The sequence below is a fragment of the Anticarsia gemmatalis genome, chromosome 13 (genome assembly GCF_050436995.1).
Source record: "Anticarsia gemmatalis isolate Benzon Research Colony breed Stoneville strain chromosome 13, ilAntGemm2 primary, whole genome shotgun sequence".
Lineage (NCBI taxonomy): Eukaryota > Metazoa > Arthropoda > Insecta > Lepidoptera > Erebidae > Anticarsia > Anticarsia gemmatalis.
The window spans coordinates 12430568-12456766 of NC_134757.1; the positions used below are offsets into that span (position 1 = coordinate 12430568).

The 26199-nt window shown below is 34.8% G+C and overlaps 1 protein-coding gene across 2 annotated transcripts in view; it reads right to left on the minus strand.

Moving 5' to 3' along the window:
* Positions 1 to 26199, minus strand: part of LOC142977560 (metabotropic glutamate receptor 2-like) — a 201324-nt gene that overhangs the window by 4086 nt on the left and 171039 nt on the right. For both annotated transcript variants that reach the window (XM_076121513.1, XM_076121514.1), the window contains 8 exons: positions 25607 to 25781; positions 15441 to 15547; positions 14388 to 14537; positions 13931 to 14064; positions 11855 to 12018; positions 10001 to 10159; positions 3616 to 3778; positions 2500 to 2713 (listed from right to left, as the gene is read on the minus strand). In XM_076121513.1, coding sequence (XP_075977628.1) covers positions 2500 to 2713; positions 3616 to 3778; positions 10001 to 10159; positions 11855 to 12018; positions 13931 to 14064; positions 14388 to 14537; positions 15441 to 15547; positions 25607 to 25781 — 1266 coding nt within the window. The remainder of the gene's footprint in view (positions 1 to 2499; positions 2714 to 3615; positions 3779 to 10000; positions 10160 to 11854; positions 12019 to 13930; positions 14065 to 14387; positions 14538 to 15440; positions 15548 to 25606; positions 25782 to 26199) is intronic.

Genomic DNA, 26199 nt, shown 5'->3' on the forward strand with positions numbered 1-26199 from the left:
GTATAAGCCACTTTAGTTCTGTCTTGCATAATGCTAAAATTTTAAATGATTCCTAATTAATTATAGACATTCATCTTGTGACGATATTATGTAAGACCTTACACCAAAAGGACAAGACAACTTTTTTGACGTGTCTAGAATAGCTTTATTATTATCTTTATTTTACTATCCTGTACAGCACGTAAAGATTCTATCTTATTTTCAAATCTTTCTCCCACTCACTACATTTAAATAAGCTCAGAATCACAGATACAATCACGGCTCATATTTGCATACTCCCTAATCAATAAGTTGGTCTCGACAATCTAATTATTCTGTAGAAGCCTTAGCCCACCTGGTATCAAGGTTCCGTCACAATGGCCATGTCAATAAGAGGCAAATTGCATTGTCTCCATTACAATGGATCGCTAACAATGGGATATTCGACGTAATACGACAAACAACGGGGGATTTACTACGCTAGAGTTGGCTACTGATTTGTCGATAACTTTATTTGATGTCGGATTTCGTTTCGTATTTTCTTTTCTTCGATTACAGTGATATATTGTTGACTCAAAGAATACGGCTGGGAATATACATCCTCGTAAAATTTTATCACGTTAACGATCAGTGGGTTAAGCAACCCTTGACGGGATCATTCCGTAGATGGGTGTCCGCTTGGTGGTATTTTAAGACGTAGTACGGCTATAATATTCCTGAATTACAGAGTAGGTAGTTTTCTATCCGCATGAGAGCAAAATGTAATTTTATGTTATTTAAGGTGTATTTTTCCAGGTTTTTGATCTCAGTTAGCCTAGTTAAGTAAACGTGTAACTAATTTTAATTAATTTTAAATTAAAAGCACAGCTATATCTATGTTAATGTTACAACGCAGATGCTATTGATCTTCGGAGCTTAAACGTATGCTTATTAAAACCTATTTACATGGTCTGATCGTGCAAAATATTATCGTAACTCAGACCTTAATGTGAAATCGATAAACAGCATCCATTAACCTTAAGCTTCTTTCATAATATGATCGGGAAATTTATAAAAATTCAAGCCTATTCAAAACAGGCAAAATTTAAATTAGTTATATAATAAGGTTCATTTGTAGGCTCAATTTTAAGGTTCAATTTTAACCTTCAAGGTCTCAAAGATCAACTTTTTGATATAAACCAGTTTTGTAAATGATTTCTGTACAAACTTTGGCTCCGATGTTGAATTTAATTTTGTTATGCGGACCTTAAAATTAGTTTTGTAGAAGCCGAACCCCAAGTAATACTTTTCTAATAAATAATCGTTAGCCAAAGTTTTTCTTAATCCTTTTAGAATACTTCGGAGTTTTGAGTAAACGGATTCTATGAAAAATGTTGGATTATTAATTTATTCTATTTATTGGCGAAGGATAACGGTTTAATCCGGGATTTTTCGTACGAAATTCATTATTTAAGATACGACAATTGGAAAAAGGATATCGAACGAAACTTGGTTGACCTGCCTTTAAAAATCTCATAAGGTTTTTTACTCTTCTTCTTCTTATTCTTTTCACTCTTAGAAGAACGGTCAAGATGTTGTTTCATTTTATGACGCAAGTGTAGCTCGTCACTGTCATACTGCTAAGCAAGAGTCTCCTATCGAAATGAGATAAACCTTTGTCACCACTTTAGGCAAGTGGGGTTAAAGTTTTCAAAAGAATGTCAGTTTCTGCAAAACATTAAACTTCTGAAATTTGTTTTATGTTGCCAACAAAAAAAATGCTTTGCTGACTACATGAAAAGTTTAAAGGTGATAATTTTGAATCCCCCTTTCCGTGTTTTTTTTAAATTTCATTTCGTTAGGAAATTCTATCGATGTAATCCCAAACCTAGTGTTACATTATTGAAGCTAGCTTGTAAGAAAGAGCGCTATTTGTCAGATGTTATCTTCAGTTTAATGGCCGCCGAGAGTCGGGCTCTGATTGGACTTCATTACATACGTCTTTGTTTCTGACCTTCAAGCTTTTTGTGATGATACGGATATGCTGTTGAGGGCTTTTTCTTGTTTTATTTGATGTGTTGTTTCAGATTTTTGGTTTGTTGAATTGTGCTGTGTTGTGATTTGATACTTTGGTTAAATTGTGCTATGTGATCGTGATAGTGATCGAGAAAATTTTGTTGCATCAATATTTTTTTTTAGTTTTATTTTACTAGCTTTGAGCTTGAAAAACCAGCCTGTACTCTGTTAATATATTATAATAGTTTTACGATCTTGTTTAAATCAATGTTTTGCGTTAATTATATTAAATCACTACTGTAATTGCCATGAAAAGATGTTAGAATTTAATGTTACACAATAATTGAAAGGCGAAAGCCAGATCTTAATTAAACAAGCCGCAATCTGTCTATATTAACAAAACCCTTGCATTCAAATTATCTAATTATTAATCTAATATAATAATTATAAAGGATAACCTTTGAAAAACGCAAAAACTGCAGGACATTTTCAGACATCATATTTACAAATACAATCAACACTCACCAATATGCTTGCTCTCATTAAAAGCCTCAGGAATCTTCCTAGTGAGCACAGCGTACACGGTACACACAAGAATCAGCACGATGGGGTAGAAGAAGGCGATCATGTACGACGCGTCCACGTACGAGTCGCACACCAGCATGTTGTCCTCCCGCGTTGGATAGTGGAACATAGCACGTGCTGGCGCCACGATCATCCACACTACCACTATTAGCACCTGCAAGAAGGAAAGCTTTGAAACGGACTTGTTTACCAAATACTTATCATCGTATTTTTTTTTCGTTAAAATACGCATTTTAGCCACAAGTCAAAGCAGCTGCTCCGTATGAAATGTCAAAAAAGCAGTAGCCCGATTTCCTTCCACTATCGAGTACCGACAACCGGCTAGCTATCAAAAAAAAGTGTGACGATCGGTTCAGCGCCTCTAGCGAACGTCGTAGAAACAATTTTGGCTATACATTTTATTACATTTTAGAGAATCGTGCTACAGATGTAGAAATACTGACAAATAACACACAATATAGTATTGTCGATAAGATTATTCTTTACCAAATCATTTAACGTATTCACACTTTGCAAGGAATAAATGACATCGCTTCGACTTATTAGATGAATATTGCAACTATACGTTTATATATAAGCTTTTACATTATTCATAACGTAGTAAAATATCCTACTAGCCTATTGTCGTCTGTCTCTTTTCAGACAGGGGCCTCGTTTATTAATAGCCAAGACAGGGTAAACTTCATAACTCTCGAACTTTTAAATTGGTTTCAGGCAAAATTATTTGCCATCAATGTTTTGTAGAAACAGATATTTCTAAAAATGGACAAGGAGTCTTTCAAGAAACAATAAACATAAACTTGAAATTGTTAACGAAGTTTACAAGTAAGGTTTTTTTTTTACTTTTAATATAAAATTATATTTGTGCAGGTCACTGGAAAACAAACCACGACCAAATCATAAAAATGAACCTAGTCTATAAAAAGGAAGCATTATAATTGAGACCACCACAAAAGCAGTCAACTAATATATTGCGGAGAGATAAAACTTAATAGGCCGATTCTTTTTCAAAAAGTCGTAGTATAATTTGCATGAGAAGTAGATGCTTGTATTTACCTGTATAGAGATAAGAGCAGCGCAGATAGCGAGCTGCGAGCTGGGAGATATGAGGATGGGTCTCTTGGCGGAGTGCTTGCTGGCGTTGAAGATACGCGAGATTCTGTTGGTCTTCGTCAGGAGAGCCGCGTATACCACCGTGAAGCAGAAACCGGTGCCAAACCTGAGGAAAAAAATACGAGTTAGTTTCTTGTTTCAGATATCTCGGTGGGAACCAGCCACATGAACCTTGGACTAACGTAGGTTTTAATATCATTCCTTCAGATAGGTACTAATATCAGTCTTCTGACTGCTTACCAAACAAAGCTTGTGTCGTGGTAACCAGACAATTGATATTTTTTTTTTCCATTGAATACGCACATTTATCCATATATTAACACAATTTAGAATGAGAAAGTTTTCTCCTATACCTCTATCTAGAAGGACTATTGCAACTGACACGTTCAATATTAAGATGCAGTGCTGCAGCTGTATTCGTCCACAAAACCCTTTCTTAAAACGATACAAAATCAAAAATAGCTTAGCAGACCGCTCAGTATTGGCAATGTAGAAAGTATTTTCGTAAAACGTTTCACTAGACAGATTGGTTAAAGTGGATGATTTCGCGCTTAATTTACTATTCTTGATGAAACTTGCGAACTCAGTGGGGATAAATGATTCAACAAATTGTATGTAAAACTGTTTACTGTTTCGTAAAATAGTTCAAAATTATGCCACACAAAATGGTACTTTCGAAACTTTATTCGTGCTGTGCGGGAATAAATTACCAATAGGTACATTATTTACTGTTTTTATCGTTGTTCAGACAATTGAGTTCATTTCGATTAAAGGATTGATTCATTCGTAATCGACGGTACTGTATGACAAGATGTATGGATGTGAATGGTGAAGAGATCGTAGCAAATGGCTGTGCGATTTTGCAATTCTGCAACTATCGATGCATGGAATATAAAACATCGATATTGCGTACAAGACCTGTTTAGATTAGAGTTATGTGTTGCACTGTACACGTGAGTTTTCTGCTAAAATTGGCTACACAAGTCACCGCCGTGCGCATACTTGATCACGGGTCGAAACGATCGCCTTGGTAAAAATTGGTCGGATAGATTTTGTGTACTGTAGCGCGATTCTCTACAGTCAGTTCTGTCGAGTATCGAAAGTTCGACATTTGAAGTATACTGCCAAAATAGTTCCTACGCCGCCCGTTAGAGGCGCTGATCAAATTTTCAAAAAAAACATTTCTCGATAGCAAGCCGGCTAGTCAATAATGGTAGAGAATTGAGCTACAAAATCGTTAACTTTGGTATACTAAGTCATCAAAGATTGATCACAAACCACAACACAAAATAAATAACATTTATAACAGTTTGTACTGTTAAGTATTAGCTGCACTTATCAGAAATATAAACGAGAACTTCGACTATTCGTCCCACCGAGTGCAACGGATAAAACAAGCTGTTAACACAGTACGTGCACTGACTCGTGTTCGATCGTCGCACTAGTTTACACTTCACGCTTCTATTTGCTACAAATTGGTATGTATCGACCTCTCTGCTGGGAAATCATACAACATTCATAGTTGCGTTCATGTTTCAAATTGTAGGATTTGAGTTTTATGCTCTGACTTTAAACTCGGTTTGGATTTTTCTTCCTTTAGAATTTATTTTAGAAATCTTGTTATTCTTCTTTCAAGTTATTCTTTTAACAAACCCATTACTGTACCACTGCTGGGCAAGGGTCTCCTCCCGTAATGAGGGAAGGGTTAGGCCTTGAGTCCACCACGCTGGCCAATTGCGGGTTGCGGACTTATTGTTATTGTTGTCTTGCCCTTATCCAAGCTAGGTTCGGTATAACATGTCTTATTTCTCAAAAACAGATTTAGCTGACGTATTTACGACCGCCAGCATGATGTCAACTCTCCTTGGGAATATATTTCAGAAAGTTATTGTATAAAATTTAATATAAATTTAAAATGGAAGTTTTCCTGTTTGTTGTGTTATCCTTGCATGTCAATATGTAGAAGTTTGGTTTCATTGATTGTACAAACCAATGCCAAAAGTAGTTCTTGAAATTATAACAGAAGCGTGTATATGAAACGAATATTCATTCCTTATTTATATCCAGCAGCTCTTTGAGTCGACATAATTATCAAATCTACACAATATTGCTTCTATTACCGTAGTTTAAACGTTAATAAATATTGATTACAAATTAACAGATCAAAGTTCTATTTTAGACCTTTCAAAATATTAATACTGACAGCTCCATTTGTTATTTAAATATTATTTAGAACCTATTTGTGAATAAATCGTCAATTTTGATTAGAACTAAAAGGTTTTCACTGCTCCACGTTATGTCGTAATGAAGATGAGTTAGTAATAATTATAACAATCGCCTGTTATTGTCCCACTGCTGGAGAGTCTCCTCTCAAAGGAGGGAGGGGTTTGGCCTTGAGTCCACCACGCTGGCCAAATGCGGGTTGGAGACTTTGCATGTATTAAGCATATTTACCGGCATGCAAGGTTTCATTACGATGATTTTCCTTCACAGTTAGAGCAAGTGATAATTATTTCAAATACACGCGTAACTTCGAAATGTCATTGTAGCTTCGGGTTCGAACCGTCAACCACTAGCGTGTGAGGTGTACTTATATCATTCGGCTTGAAACTTAAAATTCTGAACACATACCTCGTCATTGATAGCAAGCAATTTTCTATTACAACTTTTGAAATCTATAACAGAACATTTTCAAACGAATCTTCTCAATATTTCAGTACACTGCACTTTGGTTTGTAAGAGAATATAGCCTGTATTGTGTAAGATATAAGATATATTATCGTGTGTAGTGTAATATTTGTGCAGAAAACGTGTCAAATTTACTGCTGACAGAATTTTTAAAGCAAATTTATGGTAAAAGATTTAGTAGATTATTCGATATATTTTTATTCCAATAAGATATTGATTTAAGTATCAAGAACGTAAGATATATTATGGGTGGTATCTTAAGATGGTCTCCATTTTGGTCTGGAATCAGATGACCAACTGTGAGTGGTCCAAAAATATTTAAATATTAACTATTTATAAATAGTTTTTTTAGGTTTGACAATACTTTGTGTTCTCTGGAGCAATTTTTTGATTATGACTATCGCGCGGAACGAAATAACGAGTCGTAAACGTGTAGTTTTGTGTGTGGGAGTTGTTTTTAACACAGGAGTTGACATTCTCGTAATTCTCTTTTTATAGGAACAACAGGATGTATTTTTAGACATATAAACCGATTTCAAGAAATTCTTTATCTCTACACAAGTAAACTTCAATGAATTTGGTATTCTATTAAGAAACAAGGAATAAATCCAGCCTTTCCAACGAAAAAGCAGCAAATACATCCAGCCTCTAAATCTAGACCTCTAGTAAATTTCTTACATAGCGTTTGGCCGGCACTAGGTATAACATTAGGTAGTCTACGTCAGAACCGGCCGCACTTGGCCCCGTTCGGCTCATTCACGTCCCACGTAAAGTTTGCTACACATACATTCGTGTCGGTATGTTCAGATCGGCAGTATTTATCGAACAACAAAACCGACTCAAAAGAATTACTGCACTTGTTCGGCTTGACTCGCAAGCTTGAGCAATTAATTTTAAAAATTCAGGCGTGTTCCATCTATTCATAATCGAATTTGCCGCCGAGCTAGGTCGAATTATGCCGAACCGAAGATGGGTAGCAAGTTTAACTGACGTTTTTATATACTGCAAATATTAGACACACTACTCAGACAATGGAGTAACCTACGTAATATTCTAAAGATATATATTTTTAACCGTGATCAAAATAGCAGTTAAATTATCCAAATAACTTCGATTTCCTAATCAATTTGTAAGTCTAAATTAATTCAGTTATTTGCACTCAGTAACAGAGAGATTGTGGACAAACTTGCAACTCAATTTCAATGCAAATGTTATAGATTGAACAAAAACAATGATATCAAGAAATCCAACTGCAATTTGCATGCTGCTACCGTTGAATTGAGAGCTTGTTGCTATTTGAGGTGTGCAATTATAAACTTAAGAGTAATATTGTTAAGGAATAAATTCCTAGATGACCTTCAATTTTCTGTTGGTTAAAGTTGGGCACCGCGTGTCACAGTTCTCGTAACTCCTGGGCGGCTTTCTACTGCTATCTAACTATCTAACTGTCTTTCGAGTGGTCGTCTCGAAACCATATAAGGTAAGTCGGAAAGTCGACTTTTAGATTTTTTATATCTTTATACAAAACATCATCTATATCGGATCAGCGGCTTATGGCCAGTTTCTTCATCAAAAGTAACAGCCAAGAAAAGTAACAATCTTTGTTTCATTATAAATTTACTGGCTACCGCTAGCTGTGAACGGACAGTCATTTACAAGGTAAGTTAAAATTTGAACCCTCAATGTCCGATAGTATCAGCAAAATTAAAACCACCAATTTATCAGTTTGCCGCGCAGACGCAGACAATTCAGAACAGACTTTATAAAATCTAGTAATCAGTGTAAAACTTATGAAAAATGTATGAGCCAGCTCTGAGAGAATTTGCAATGAGCAACTGACACCAGATGCTAAATATGATAAACGTCGGACTTCGAGTTAGCTTGGAATTGCTAACTACGGAACTAGTGTTGAAGTTCAAATGATAGTTTGAATTGTATTAATTTCAAGGATCCGGTAAGTTTCGGTTATAACAGAAGAAGTTACTTCCGGACTGTTTTATGTTACTTTGGTGTTGGAGTTAGATCTAACTAGACTTGATTTTGACTAAATATCAGGTCAATAAAACGACATGCTTTTCAAAGTTATGTGTTTAATAGACGTTATTACCACTTGTTTCAACGGCGAAGGAAAACATTGTGATGAAACCCTTCGTGTCTAAAAAAATATCTAACGCATTCCTTGAGGGCACGTGAAATACGTAACGCGACTTGGCCAGCGTGGTGGACACAAGGCCTAACTCCTCCCTCGATTCGACAGTCATGAGTTAAATAAATAAATCTAATCCAAGTCTGTTTAGTCTTGCCGTCAAATCGAAATATATGTACATCTATTTTTGTTACCCATTGTACTTACTTATTGTAAAACTACAACTTCGCAGTCACAAATAATTTCAAACTTAGTAATAAATCAAATATGACAGCCTAGAAATATACTTCCTTGTAGAACTTCACTGTCAGCGAGTTCATAAGCGTAGTTCATTTGTCAAAGAGCAGAATTAATTGTGTTGATTTGATTAATTGAAACATTTGTTTGGAGAAACTTATTGTTGACAAGTTCTTTGAACTCTGAATAGCAATTGAATTGTCAATAGCGTCGTGTGTAGTTCTACGAAGCCTTGGTTGAATGTGAAAGGTTCAGGATGTGGGAAGTGAAGTGCTTGAAGCTTTGTATCGGTTGCTTTCCTAGATTTACGTAGGCATATTGAATTGAAGATTTGTAGAATATCGTTTTTGAGAATAAAGTTGCTTAGAAATTACAACTACATCCTTTTTGATAAACATAACCATGGAAGCCATAACTGGCTGCTGGTATTTTTTAGACATATTGAATATATTTTTATTACGGCTGCTTAAGTGATTTAGAAAACTCCATAGCACTTTGTCCGACCGGGGATCGTTATAAGGCATTCGTAGATGCTACCACTCAGACAGCAGCGATTGAACACCAGCTACAAATAAATGTTGTATGAAAAACTGATCCGCGCCCCCTGCGTAATTTTCAAGAACAATTTTTTTTATGCTCTGTAAAACGTCAAACGCTTTCTAGTCGATAGTACCGATCGAACAAAAAGCACAAAAGTTTGTTAAAACTACATAAAATTATACCCTACTTTCAAGTTTTTAACGGAAACTTGTTAGTTGAAATATTCGTGTTGGCTGAAAATTGTTGGTGTCGTCATCTCGTTTTAAAGTTTTAAGTGTCCTTGCTTTAGAGGAAGCCTTTATGGCGACGCGATGTGGAAATTTTCCCGCGGGTACTTAGGTTGTATGACACTCAAAGTGCCTTAAAACTGAGGTCTGCAGTTCGTAATCTGTTTTGCGAATAGCTTTTTGCACCGATCTTTACATAGGAAACATTATGAGAACTTTATGTGAAAATTGTCTGAGATTTTTAATTAGGGTTAAGAACTTAGTTGGCTTTTTTACGAAAATATATGTAGGTCTTATTTCAGGATATTGGGTTTTATAGTCATTTTCTACTGCCTTTATTTTTGTATAGTTTGAAAATATTTCTATAGAAAAGCTATACCGATGAGGACAAGAAATACGGAACCTTACGCCGTCATTGTTATATCTTTGTCAACTGTACTCCATGCCTCCTGAAAGTTACAAGCCTAGTACTTACTATACATGTACTTGCCTTTGTATAGAGCAGAGTATGTCAGTAGGTCGGAAGACGAGCGCGAAGGTGACGAGGTAGCACATGAGGATCCCGGCGAGCAGCACGTACGACAGCTCGCGGCCACTCGCACGCACCACCGGCGTCGAGCTGTGACGGACCCACACACCGCACACGAAACTGTAAGGGAAGATGTTAATGTAGATAAAAATTATATATAACATTTGTTTTTTTAATAGGGCTTTGACACAGGATATTTCTGACAGAATAAGGGCTGATAAATGCTGGAGAGTTTTAGATAAAAATGGTATCACATATCTTATAAGTGTTTCCATTTCCAAGCATTTTAAATAAAATAAACAATATAATCGATTACGTCAATTACATAGTTTTTTCATCCCTATGCAGATGATATAAGAACTAACTTTGGGAAAGAAAAAATAAGTCTAAGGCATTTATTTACAAGGCATATTTGTGGCAGAATCTTCTTCAAAATTACAATCTTATCATAACTATTTAATCTGTGAATTGGACCCAAAACTACAAAATAAACTTATGTTGACACAAAATACAGGCATAAACAAAAACACCAAACTCTTGCTTAAATTCAAAATCCATGTTATTTTGTTCTTGAAAGATAGAGACAACATATTACAAATTCTGATCAAATATAAATGTTGTAACAAGATATACTGCTAGAACAAAGAACTAAGTTCAATAAATCCTCAGATTACCTTTACCAAACTTATAAAACTTTACAACCTATCGCTCCAGCCATCGAGAAACGCTTAACCTATAAAGAAATCTTCGCACCTCATATCTGTACTCATATAAAAAATGGCTGAAGAATAGTTTGTTTATGTGATCGGAATTATCTCTTAGAGTCTTGTTAAATCCAAAAATATCGTTTTGCGTATAAAAGCTATGATATACCGTTAATCTCCCTACAAATTTTAAAAACGAAATGTTTATGACGTTTTATATAATCTCCGCAACTGTTAGTCTGGTTTGGAAGATTCTTTTGGTTGATCCGCCCTTAGCCCAAAATTAGATACCTTTTGACACAGAAAACAGTCGAGATTATGGCAAATCTTAACAAATCAAAGCAAATCTTTAAAATTTATCTTTAACCCATAATTATTTGAAAAGTGCATGAGAACTAGTTTTTCCGTCTGTCTTTTACAACAATATAATGACGGAGTGAAGATTGTGTCATCTTCACATTAAAATGTTGCTATGTTTTTTCTTTACCCTGCAGACAAGACCGCGGGAAAAAACTAGTATATCATAAAGAACAAATCCCCAAGAGAAAGTTATGAAATAAAATAAGTTTAGTTAAGTCGAATCACGTGCGAGTACCAGATTATATGGATCAATCTAGCTTCCAGTCGATTGCTTTCATCAATCATGAATACTGAATAACTAAATGGTGGGAATATTAATGGTTATCACATTTAAACGTCAGTTTCTTGACTTTACTCGTAGTAGAATTCGAGCATAAGTATAGATTCAAAGATTTAGTAAATGTTCAATCTAGGTTACATAATATATTCTTAATTGGATTGAAAGCTAGATTTTAGTCTGAAAAATTTATTATGTCTGAATTCGAATCCGTATTCTAGGTACGTTTAATTGTAAAAAAAAAAATTAAAACTTATTCGATCAATGGGAAGCCCTTTGGAATCAGGTTTGTACCAGACTAAATTAATTACAAAACTATATGTTTTTTTAGTATTTGCATTAACGAAACGAAATTAAACTACTACGCGTATTATAAACTTATACAAAGCTCAAGGTAGGTAGCCGTCCATAACATTTACTACTTCAGGTCCTTGGTGAAGTAGCGTTTCAAGCTAAATTGTACAAAATACTTACGCAGTAAGCAGTATCCCGACGGAAGAGAACGACATAGCGCCAATAGCCCAGGCGGAGTCAGGTCGTAGATACGCTTCGGGTATCGGCCGACAATGCGTCTTGGTCGCGTCGGGCAACGTGCCGCGAGGACACACCGTGCACTGTGTCTCTTCCGTTGAACGTATCTGTTTAGAGAATGGGAAAGTGTTGATAAAATTATAATTTTTAGCTTAAATAAGAACTAAACTTGATCTGAGTTGTAAACAAAATATGTATGTGATATACATATTTTTTTTATAAAAGCCTGGTTGCATTATAGGGAGAGAGAGAGAGTCAATAAAGACGGTAATTTAAAAATTTTCATGGTTTAACACCAGAAATTAACCACAAAACGCACCAAAAATAAGGAAATACTACTAAACTTTGTGGGTATGAATATATGAATAATAAATATATTTTCAGAAAAGTACCTGGAAGATAGTGTCGATTATGAAAAATGATTTTTCATTTCGATGTAACAACAAGAACCAATTGAGGACAGAAACATACAATTCTTAGACAGTGTTAATTCCTGAATCATCTATACGTTGGTCAGATACTGATAAAAGTGGCTAAGTATCCATTAACAGCCGTCACTTACACCCATCACACGCCAATGAAGATAAAGGCACACTTAGTGCGGAGGTGTGGGTTCAATATACTAATGAAATAACTTTCATTATCGTTCACTGAAGTCTGACAACTATCTCTTGCCTACACACTTGCTTCTGTTAAACATTACGTATTCAAGGGCGTGGGAGAGCCAATGACTAAATTTTACTAGCTGACCCGCGCAACTTCGCTTGCGTCACAAGAGAGAATGAGTAAAAAAAAATCCCGTTTTTGTTACATTTTTTACTGGTCCTCTGTTCGTATTGGTCGTCGCGTGATGTTATATAGCCTTTAGCCTTCCTCGATAAATGGGCTATCTAATACTGAAATAATTTTTCAAATCGGACCTGTACTTCCTAAGATTAGCGCGTTCAAACAAACAAACTAACTCTTCAGCTTTATAATATTAGTATTGGAATAGATAAGGTTTTCAATACCAGTCAAATTAGCAACTGAAATTTCTATATAATAAGTCCTTTTTTTAGCCTAGACTTTTTTCCTATCTATGTTGGAGTCGGCTTCCAGTCTCACCAGATGCAGCTAAATACCAATATTTTACATAGAGCGACTGCCTACTTGACCTCCACAATCCGGTTACCTGGGCTATAACACGATACATTTCCGTAAAACTGGATGTCAGACTTTCAGGCTTAATTTAATTTTGAACAATTTTTACATTGCCCAGAAGGGTATTTAAGTTGTACATTTACAAACAAGATATGTTTAAACTTAGTCAAGTTTCAAATAATGAAGATTAACTACACTTATATTAGTGTAATAACACCCAGTAGTACAGTTATCAAGTTTATTTCTGTTTATCTGAGCAATAAACTACTAAGTTCTGTGATTTACTTTCTAGTTGTCATATCTTACTAGTTAGTTCTAATGGTATCTAAGTATCTATTAACTGTTTAACATAATACAGGGCATATTATATTCTGTGTGTTCATAGTAAGTAGGTGACTAGAGCCATTAGGATTTGGATGTAGGTATGATGCTGTATGTATGGAAGAAGCTGTTTCAAAGTACTATTTAGTTTGAAAATGTACGATTGTTGCCTGTATCTTAAAAACATGAATCGCAATCCCTTCTTTTTTGATCAAAATGGGCTCTGTAAGGCTTGCTACACACATATTCTGTCCGGCATTAATCGGCCTAGCCGGGCGGCTAAACCGAATATGTGTAGATGAACCCGATCGGCACAAAGGAAACAAGTAAGTCGGGCTGAACCGAATTTGTGTGTAGACTTAACGTTCCCACTTTTACCCACATTTATGATAATATTTAAATTTCTACCTTTCCCTTATCCAATAGCTAAAAATATGACCTACGTGAAATTTGAATATTGAGTACTACTGATCCATCTTCTTATCTGACGATCAGAGGGTACTTGCGAATATGCCGACGCTTATATCCTCTAGACTGTGGTTTTCTCTGCTTTTTTACCTCGTACTGCGTGCAGTTGAAACAGTGCCAGCAGCAGCTCTCGCCCTCCACGTACTGCTTGGCCTGTCCTAGCTCACACTCGGCGCTGCACACCGACTCCGGGGGACGACGCTCACCCCATTTGAACTGGATATCTACGTAAGAAACATAAATTAGAACTTTAGAAAGTGTTTTGATAAAGAGCTAAAAAATGAGAAGCTTTGTGCTCAAATGGTTTGACCATTGGGTGTATTCTGGGATTGCTCAATAATGATAAAAATAGGTTGTTTAATAAAAAAAATCATCACTCTAATAAAGTAAATAAGTGACTATAAAGACACATTTTATACACAAGAGCTTCTGGAATAATATTCCACGAAAATTGCCCAGAAACGCTCTTTCCGGGCTCGTAATAATGATTATTGGCAGTTGAATGAATATATTTGTTTTAAACATCAATAAATACATTGGTTCTTACTTTTAAGATCCAGCTGCAGTTCTCCATCCAGATACTGTCCAACATTGACCCATCGGTAGACACCTTTAGCGACCTGCTTGAAGTGCAGGATGTTGTACCTGGCTGGACCGTCTCCGTTGTTGTCAAAGTGAAACTCATCGCCGCTCAGACCTATCGACAAAAATGTAGCAATGAGACAAACATCGATAGCATATTAACTGTATAAATATTTTTTATTTATAAATATTTTTTATATTTTGATTAGTTTGAAAATGAAAAATATTTTTGTTTTCAAGCAGATTTTTAAGAATACCAACAGCTTTGATGTAGCTTCGCCATCGCTAATTTCATTGATATGACTACGAATTAATCATATTTTAACCTTTAGAGACAAACGCTCAAAATTGAGGGTGTTCGTATCGTAACGGGTGTCTAGAGTTCGATTCTATAATAACGTTTGAAAATTATAACACTAAATTATCCGCCTACGCTGGATTCCCAGAAAACCCCTGTTTACCCACCAAAATGTGTTTCAACCCCAAAACGTTTCCATAATGAGACATTAAAATTTCAATTAAAATATTATAACAAATACCCAGAACTCGTCTCTGAATAAAAATGAGAGATTATACCAAGTAAAATTATAATTGTATGTATGTAAATAATTTTATGTAAATATGAAATTATCTATTTCTGGGAACAAGATTTGTGTAAGAGAAATTTGGGGTGAAATTAGGGTACGATGCTTGGAACATAATCTGAGGCGTGGGGCGTATTATTGCTGTATAATATTAGATATTTGTGTTATAGATTTTGTAAGTGTTTCTTGGTAATGTGATCACACGTGCTTGGTTGTAAATCGGGGTACAATAGTTAAACGTTTAGAAGATGAAGGACTCATGTAAGTCTCATTGTTATGAAGGTTTATTGGTATGACATTGGAATGAACATACTTCCGTAAATAGTTATTCTACATAATGGGGATATGTCTTTTCGTTTCTTTAATAATCATCATAGGATCACGGCTCTATCTGCATTCTCTGTTTTGTAAAGTATTTTTAAATCATTACTTACCCACAAAAGTGACATTCCTCAAGTACTTCAGTAGATCAGCTCCACTGGGCGGCTTCATTACATCACACAGTCCTGCTCGGCCCCCACACACAGCGGCGTGCATATCCCTGTGGACAAACATAAATGTTATACCGGGAACCGAACTAGAAAACTTAATAACTTAGAAAAATTATTGGCGTGTTCTTTTGGGTTCGAACCATCGACCATCGCGTTAAACGCTCATACTTAGCCCACTCGACTATCACTGCTGTAACTACTAGTTGATCACACAAATATACTTTTTATTGCATGTGTGGTAAAAAAAGTAAATAAGTAATAATAAATATTATTGGACAACTCATGCACGGTCATTTGATTTTAAACTAAGCGGAGCTTGTATTATATACATATATAAATTAACATCTAGGCTCAGAACAAATACTCGTGCTCATCACACAAAGATTAGTCCCGGGTGGGATTCAAACCCACCACACGCGGTGCTACGGTTGTTGCGGCGAGGTGACCGCTTAAACCACTGCGCCAAACGTGCAGTTCAGTAAAGTAACATTTTAATTTACATCGCGTTTAAGATAGTTTAAAATCCTTAACGAGTCATAAAGCACTAAGACAAGAGGACAAACATCCTACTATTTTGGCGTTCTGCCAAAGAGCTTGCAATTACGAGTTTCAGGCCTATGAATAGACATGCAGGAAGACCTGTGGTAGGCTTTTAGTACATGAATGAGACATATTCAATGCATCGGGGTCGGGAGTGCACTCCAAGCATTCGTGGGGCTGGGAAATAATCTAGCGTTTTGAAACCGAATGGCCATCTGAGTTGGCTTATTTTAAGCAATGGAGTGTGTGGAATTTTTGCTGAGGAAGTTTTTGGTTGAACATTTTGGGCAATTTGTATGCAGTAAGAACCTTCTGAAAAGTGTTTCTAAATGTGAAATTGCTTGAAATATTTTTTAATCGGGTTGTTTTAATTTTGCTTCGGTTTCTCTTGTGATGTACCCACCGGGCATTAAATAACGTTAATTTAAAACATAAGCTCAGTTTACAGTGACCAATAAAAAATTGCCCACTACGTGAGACAAAGTTAGAGAATATTAGTATTTAATACATAAAAAAACGTTATTCGATAACAAGATAACAATACATTGATGACAAAATCATTCATTTCAGAGTTGAAATTAGACAAGTGTCATAACTATGAAACTGTTTAGAAAACATAATAAAATTTTAGCACAAATTTAACACTTTAAAATAATAACGAAGTAACAAATCTCTGCATTCAATTTACTTGATACTTAATTAGTTTCCGTAACACGTGATTCAGGCCGAACCAATTATTTTCAAAACTTAAGGATCATCTTAATCAATTTATAAAGTTTGCTCTCAACTCTCTGTGGACAACGTTTAGTTATAATAAGGGATTTCACCTTAATCTTAATTGAAAACCTACCTTTGAGACGTGAAATAACAACTTGGCTTGAGTAGAGAGAAAATCTTTATTAACCCCATAATGTAGAGATATTTTTATTTCAACAGAAAATACTTATTTTTACAAAATTTAAATTTGAAATTAAAGAAGTGCCAATATCCTTGATTTCTAATTTCAATAACGTAACTTTAGTTAAAGATAGGTCTATGTCAGATTAGTTTCTTTCTAAGCCTTTCTTCACGACATGATATCTCATTAACGGAAGTTAAAGCTTAGGCTACCAAATCTAGTTTACATATAAACTTCATTATAGTCTAATTCCTACAAGAATACATTTTATTTGGACCGGTTGTAACACGTAGAACGGTTTTTGACTGGACCATTACGAGTATTATATAAAATTCTGCCATAAGCTGTTCGCGTCCGAGGTATTTTTTGTAAAAATTATATTAAAGCGAATAATTAAACACTGTAATATATTTCAAACAGAATTTTTAAAAGCAATTTAATGTGAATGACGAATGTATAAGACATGTTCGTTCGACGTTCTCCCCAAAATTAATTAGTAGCTGCCTCCGTTCCGGGATAATTGAAATCCGTTCCGTGTCGGTAGTTCTTTTATATTTGTTGCGTATACCGTATTGATTGCTTTAGTAGCTAATATTTTAGAACATTTTGGTAATTTATTGGCTATACAAAATCAAAATGTCTATTTTGTTTTTGTCGACCGCAGTCTCTGTTGTTCTCTTATTTACTTGAACACACAAAGCTACTATAAGTTAGTTATTTAGTGAATCGATTTAAATAAAATATTTCCGTTTAAAAGATAGCTTTCTAAAAACCAAATATACCTGTGTCCTTTCTGCTCTATTGCTGCGTTTAATTATATTGATAGAGTGATCCAAAACGCGAACGTTTGGGAAGAATTTGTTTTTACGAAAAATTACTTTATTGATTTTAATGATATTTAGCACATAGATATTTTAAGAACTAGATTATCAACATCTTTATAAAACACAACTCCCGCACTAACAATTGCTCTTGTGTCGCGTGGACCTTTACAAACATACAAACAACGGACACAAAGAACACCCAGACCCGAAACAATTATTTGTGGATCGCACAAATGATTGTTTCGTGTGGGAATCGAAACCTCGACCTCCCCACGCAATCGAGCGGCGTGGTGACCTTAACCACTGCACGATAGAGGCTACTTTACATACTAGATTAGGTACTTTACATTTATGATATTTTTGAAGACATTTTCCACATAAGTATATCTACGCAGATAAAGCCACGGACGAAAGCTATATCGATAAACAAACAATTTATAAAGGCACATGTGTAAACTCCTTTTACCCTGATCCTCTCAGCGAAGTGAAAGCTAATCCCGGTCCGTTGTATCTGTTAATTAAAACATTTATATAAATTACTTGTGAGAACTTCCGTGTGCTTTGTATTTTAATGTATGTTTGTTTGTTTTAATCGTTATTGTCCTGTTCATATAAAAAGTTATTGTTAAGTGTCGGTAATTTAGCTTGTGGTGTCGTTTTGTCAGCTCGTTTTAGGTGTCGGTTACTGTGGCTGGATGCGTGTTTGATATTTGAAGAAACAAAAAAAAATATTGGTGAATCGTGTCATACATACCTTTTCCCTTGTTAAAGGTTTTAAATGGTTTTGAAGGTAGCTTTTAAATTTTCATTGCATTGAGAATCATTTGGCAATGTGGAATTTTCAAGTCGTTGTTTTTAAAAACTCTTTGGAATATAGAATTGTATATTTAAGTGAATGCTCCGAAATACATATTTCCGGAGGGTTCAATTGTCAATATAACACTTTTTTATTGACTCGTTTACTTCAGTTGCACACACAATTCATTCCTAGAAGAGATTATTTAAGTATATTATTCATTATAATTTAATTACTGCAAATCTTAATTCATCCTTTAACCACCCCACCCTATTTAACCCACTATCACACATCACCATAACGCTAATTCCTATAAACCTAAGTAAAACTATCGCAAGTAAACCTAATAGTCTCTAATCCGATCTTCAGTTGCTCTATTAGCAGTTGAGATTAAACTGCAATCGATTCACCGTTCTTTGATAGTGCAAGAGGTTTAACCCAAGGCTTCTTATTGACAATTGCATTTGAAATTGAGCTTAAGATACTGTGCATGTCTATGTATAGGTATATAACGTTCGTGTACATGGACAAGCTAGCTATATAGAGTTTATAACCGGCCACTTCTATAGTCCTAGCGGTATTACGCCATACTTGCCGACCAAGAGGTCTCAGATTTTATTTTCTTTTTATTTAAAGATGTCCGGAGGTTCGATGTCCGTGTTGGGCTAAGTGCTTTGTTTTTCTTAGTAGCAACTCGAAGTTTAACCTATGGCAATTTACTGGCTGCATGCGACTAGTAAATAGCAAAAAGTTGTTGTATTTCATACACCTTAGCTGACCCGTGGCAGCTGAGGTGTATGAAACATAAATAGTAAAAGAAATATAATCTATTGTGATAGTAAAAAAATATTATTCTTTCTCGTGAAATGTTATAACTTTTAAAGCAGTCATGAAATCATAAGGTTAAATGCCTTTTAATTTAATAATCTGTCTATGATTCCGAAAGTTGTTAAAACCGATAGAAATGCCATCAATCGAGTCAAGAACATTCTATACAATGCGCAGTAAAAGTTCAACAATGTGCTCCCAATGTGCATCCATCTTAAGAATATTTACAGACTTCTTCTATTTGCACTGTACACGAGTCCTTTCTAAAGATGTGTGTAACGAGCGAACGTGTGTGTTTGTATGTATGTATGTTTGTGTGTCTCTTTGTCTGTAGTCTTTTCATAGTGGCTTTTTAGTTTTCTTTTTCGTTGTTTGCTGTTTTAAAGTTCTGCGGTTTTTCGTCTAAAATAGGCTGGGGTTTAAAGTAGGTGTTTATGTTTCTGCTTGTAGTATTAAATACATAAGCGTTGAAACAAAAGTGTGGGCTTTATTTAATATAATAGATACAAACCAACTTAACAAAAGGTAGTTATCAAAATTTTTCAAGTTTTTTAGTAATATTTCAGCTTAGCTAATTTGTTATGTAATTTGAAAAGTTCATCGATGGATAAGAAGACATCTGATAAATAATTATTAAACTAACTTATTTACATATAATGGCAAAACGTGTCTGTATTTCACATACCCTTAAGTACAACAGCCGTGACATTACAAGACCAAAAATAAACAATAACATCTGCCACAATTTATATATGTAATAGTAAAATACTAAGTAATCATTTAAACTACTCGACTATTACTGACTCTCAGCAAAAAAGGTAATATCAAAGCTACATTCTTATCACAAAAGTTGAACAAAGCCCTCATATTTCTTTTCTTGTACTTATTCCCCTCTTTTGCTTCCACACTCTCTAATTCAATGTGACACTAATGCACTGCAGATAAGTTAAAAGCCTTTGTGCAAATAAACGTAACGATGTTTTGTCCGGCTGTGTGTATTTGGCCTTATATTTTTTCGTCTTTGAGGTTAAAATGTATTATATACTAGCTGAACTGCACGGCTGTGTTTACATGTAAGTTGAGTGAAATAAAAGAAATTTATTAGAAATTAGAAATAATCATCAATTAATTAAGAGCTTATGAGTGACAGAAAGTAATCTTTGGATTTGAATTTGAATCTTGTTCCAGCTTTCATTTAAATCAGTTTAACGGTTTTCATATTATGGACATACTTATTTATAATATTTAAAACTTACTGAAAAACTAAAAACTTGTCACAGTTGTATTAAACAAAATAATATATTTGTTACTATTGTTATTGTATAAAAGGGTTTCAGTTACATCACTGACATAGTTCCACAAAAATATACCAAAATGTCACACCCATACAACATCAAGTTCAATCGGAAATATTTTTCCCCCACTTTCAACCCCTCCTTAATCCACACATATGCAACCTTTAGGCCTTCCTAACAGAAGCTAATCATAAATAATATATCGACGGAAGGCCATACATCACGGTGTTGCCACAATAAGGAGTGGCAGTTTTACCCCCATTTAGGGGTGAAAGCGCGTGTTTTGTTCTCAAACGGACCCTTTTTTATCAAGGCTGAACCCTTTTTTGTCAAGTTGCTATTGAAGTGAAGGGTTTTGGGTAAAAGGTATGGATAAGTAGGCTAAGATTTAATGCGTGCTCTCCTTGTTGTGATTTTGATGAGCTTTGAGTGTATTTTTACTAGGGAATTAATGTTTTATGTTCTATTTTCAGTACAAAGAGGTTGGAGACGAATAAAAACTAAACCCGGTTTCATCTTGTTTTATTATTAGCTTGACAAATATTAAAATTAATAATTATAATATACAGATATTAAGCACTAGCTGACCCGCGCAATGTCGCTAGAGTCACATAAGAGAGAATGGGTGAAATTTCACCCCGTTTTTGTAATATTTTTTTATGGGACTCTGCTCCTATTGGTTGGAGCGTGATGATATATAACCTATAGCCTTTCTGGATAAATAGACTATCTAACACTGAAAGATTTTTTTCAAATCGGACTTGTAGTTCCTGATATTAGCGCATTCAAACAAGCAAACTCTTCGGCTTTATAATATTAGCATAGATAAAAATAATATTTATTAACAAAAATTTAAACCAGATACTACCGTTTACAAGATGAGCATAATTTGAATATCAAATTACAACCACAAGTCTATAACTTAGTACTTTAGCATATTAACGAAAGAATACCCAAAATGACTCAAAGAACCAACACAAACTGAGATAATATTATTAGCGTAGCAAACATCGAAAAAAGCGATATTCGAAAAAAATGTTGCCAATTTCACGGATATTCACGTAGGAGCTTCAAATAAGTACTCATATCTGTTTTATTGGTACACCAAGCCTGCCATAAAATTAAATGATACACTTGACCTTTTACGAAACGCTTCGGCTTATTTATATTGTGAAAAGCTTTATATTTAATCGGTGAATAAAAATACTTTAGGAAGTTGCGGGTATTTATAGACTGTGTGGTGAAAATGAGGCGGTAGAATTTCTTTTTTTTTGTTACCTTGATATTCTTATTGATAGTTATAGTGTTCTTATAGTGCTTCAGTGATGGTGTCAGTGTCATTAAAACTAGCCTACTGTTGTGTTTTTGTGTGGACAATTGTGCAACATTTACAATCTCTATTAATTTACTCTCATTACTCGCTAGAACTCTATTTTGACGCGACTGGGGAGAGCAGACAGTATTTTTTCGCAAGACTGAACGCTGGGTCTCTTGCTTATGAGACCTCAAAATCCATAATCTAGGTAATCACAGAGGATTTCTTTACGGATAAAGTAAACAATAGCAGTTCGTCCTGAGTAGAAATGCGACCTCTGAGACGCAGCAGTCATCTACTCCATTGACACAAACAATATTAATGTGTCATAAATAAATAATAATAGTCAGATCATTATAATCTACTTATATTGTTTCATCACCAGGATACTAAAACTACCCAAATTAATTAACGAAACAGCCACAAAAAGGTCAAATTTGGGGACTTTTCAGCGGATTACGTTTAAACCAATGTTAGTAGGATCGTACACAATTAATTCCTTACGAGGCAACTCCCGGGACTCGAGCCCGCACCCCTAGGGTCTTCTAATTGATATGGGCGGACCACTTCATTCACAAGACCTCTGATTTGATTAAGGACCATTAAAGTTATACCGTTTACTGCGAATTTGGTTAGCAAAGTACCCCAGTTTTGCTATGAATTATTTATTTGGGGAATTTTAGAGTTGAAACTATGAGGTGAGTACACATTGGACGCTATGTAACATGCTGATAAATATTCGGTGATGCGATTAAAAAGTGTCATATATTGTAAAACTTCAGCAAGTTCTGAATGAGTGAATTTTTCTTTTTCCGATTAGTATTTAGCTGTACAAAATTTTTATTCATTTTATTTTGGCGCTATCAATTATTACAATATTAATGGCAAATATAGTGCTTACATCATTGTAACGATTACATAAAAATGTGACACTAAGAGTTTTTCACTTTTTTGGCATATATGGACTATTCTTTAAATTAAGTGTTGCAGCAATAATCCGAAAAGATGTATCAAAAATACCCTTAAAACACAAATATTCTGGAAGTAGTATTGTAGCGAAATATGTAGCAAATCGTTTGTAAACTATAAAGAAAGTGTTTAATGTTGTATGCGTCATAAAGTGATACATTGGGTTGAATTCTGCCACACAATATGCTCTAATGTATACGCTCCTTAATGTGTCTGTAGCAGGTTTTGGTCAATAAAGCTTGTTACATTGCCAAGCTATAAATTATAACAAGGTTTATGTGGCTTTAGTGGCGCTCATAGCGAAAAGAGAAAAAATCCTGTGTACAACAACATTGATGAATATTAAAACATCGTGACTTTTATAAGCGGAAGAATTGGCAGATAAGAATAAAATACATCCATGTTTCGTCATTACTAATGTTAGTCCCATAGAATAAGTGGCGAGACTTCGGGCTACTATTGATAAATAATCTAATACAGATTAGAAAATACCATGAGTATGATTTATTTTATTTACTAACCAACTAAAAATAACACGTATTATTTATTGATTGTACAATCTTTTCTTTGGCCTATGCCTAACCTTATGTTAAAAAGGCGTGACTGTATGTATGTATGTATGTATTACAAATTCGTCCAAGACCGATGGATCATCATGGATCAGCCGACCATCATACAGCTTATGAACAATAAGCTATAAAATATCTTAAACTTCAATCTTATCTCATCGTGTGATCGCGCCCTTATTCTAACTAAACGCTTTGCTAAACGGTTCAAGGCTAATTTGTACTACTAATATTGTACGAGTAATATTTTGAAAAGTTTTGCTTACATTTTAATAGCTTCGGGTATTTCGGTATTTAGTTTGAGCTTTGAAAGGGTTTCCTTTTATTTAGATTTATGTTAAATAATTTTGAGGGAGATGTAGTTTAGGTAATACCTGTTGACGTTCTTTAGTAATTTTGTAACGAATGATGAAAATTTTAACAATTGTGACTTTTATTTTACATGACTGATATTTGGCCACGACGCGACGGCCTGTTTTAGTGGTAAGAGCTAGCTTCGATGCGCTCGGGTTTTGCACTCAGATACATTCGTTATTCAGCATACAACTGCTGACCACGAGGTTTTGGGTTTGATTGCCGGGTCAGACAATATGCTTTTGATGTTCTCTAATTCATATTCAAAAAAGTCTTTAGAAGCACGAATTTTGGTAACGTCCCGACACGAAACTTACATTGCTAATGGCGAAATGTCATTGTACTCGTATTAACAACTCAGATTGCACTTTCGGGTATAACAAGTACGACGTTATAATTTACATACAAACATACACATATATGTATAATACTGAAAAGGTCGACAAAACGGAAGTTTTATTAAATTTTTAGACTGTTTCCCTCCCGTTATTTGATAGTTGGTATTTTTTTATGAACTTTCCTTTATTGGTTTCATGTCAGCGCTTGTTCGGTGTAGTGTTACGCTTTGAGCTGTCAGTCGAGCCTCGAGAGGTTTGTTTTTTTGCTATTGTCGACGTGCAGCTTTGTTCGCTTAACGTATTCGTGTATTATTTTGCATAAAGTTGAATTGAAAGACTAATCGGTTTAAAAACTATTAACTCTTTTTCCCGCAAGCATTTGGTATATTTTGTCTATATTATTATATTTATGTGTTACGAAATAATGTATACAAATCATTACCGGCGCCAAGTAAATGATCTGAAATAGATGGAAGCAGACCAATGATGTTGATGTATGTATTATAAAACCAAAACGCCACGTTTTGTAACAATTTTGAGAATAATTATAGACTTTATGTCGAATTTATTTTCAGTCGTAGACAGATTTTTCGAGGAGATATTGCGTATGTCTTACGGAATAGAACTAATCAACAATTTGATTTTCATTTAGTTCAGTATTTTAGACTTGAAAACATAACAAACATAGACTTTCGAAGTCTCTAGAGGACTCTAGACTCTTGACTTAGAATTGATCTTTAAAAAATTGCCCACGTAACTTTACAAAACTTAATTAAAAGTAGAACACATGTAACATTAAAAAACCTACCTAATTACAAAGTGTACAACACTAAGTACTACTTAATTATTACAACGTCTCTGAATAAAACGCTGGCCTCGGGGGGAGGTGTCGTAAATACTTTCTACTTGACTTTACGACTTTATGTACATAGATCATGATTTAACGAACTCATCTTATTGTATTTTTGTTTTGATAATAATTACTGGCTACGCTTGTGTATAAATAAATAAAAGACTAAGTAGCTTATGTTTGGTCTTTAAAACAGCTCTCGAAATAATGTAAAGTCCCCCAACTCGCTCGAAGCCAACGGACTTAAGGTCCTTCTCATTGCGGGACCCTTACCCAGCAGTAAAACAGAATGGGTTTTTGACTTACTTTATGATAATACGGTCCTCCTAGTCGATGTCCGGCTGCAGTGATCAATTTGGACATTTGCGGACTTTATTTATAGAGCCCAAATATGTGCACAATACACTGGTATATACAGTCTCTATTCATTTACTCTCATAGTCTGGTTAACCGACACGACCAGTGAAAAGTTTAGACACAGAATCGACTGCTTCACGTGCTCTCCAAGTAGCAGAGGTCTTTGACCTCTAACTTACCTTATAGAATAAGCGAAGGCCATCACAGCATCAGACACGAACTGCAGCTGCCTCTCAAACTCCGTGTTGTTCACAGTAAGACGCTCCAGGCCCGAGCAGACGCGGGAGTACTGGCCGTTGTACGGCGTCCGTGGACTGCCAGGGTAGCGGCACTGGAAGTGGTCCTCCCAGAATTCTGGTGGAAGAAACAATATCAACTGTAAAATATTTGTTTTTTGTCGTCTATTATGATGTATAGTAAGACGCTCACAGCAAGTTATGCCCATTGGATTATAGAGCGAATTTGTAGCTGTTTCTTAATAGATGAATGTATATATTATGATGTTGAGTAGTATTTTAGTTGAACGTCTTTGGAAAGCTCGTATAAATTGGTTCTAATAATCAATTATCCTAATATTTGTATAAATATCCTAATTAGTTGAAAATTCTTTCCTAGCCATATATGTCACAAGTTTTCGGGCTGATTGATAGAAAATAAGTGAAAAATAACTTGGCTACTTTAATTAAGAAGTAAAATCTTTTTTAACAAATACTTTTTGAAACATAATATTAGTTTAAAAATGCCACACACCTATTGAAAGTTAGCTAAAGTT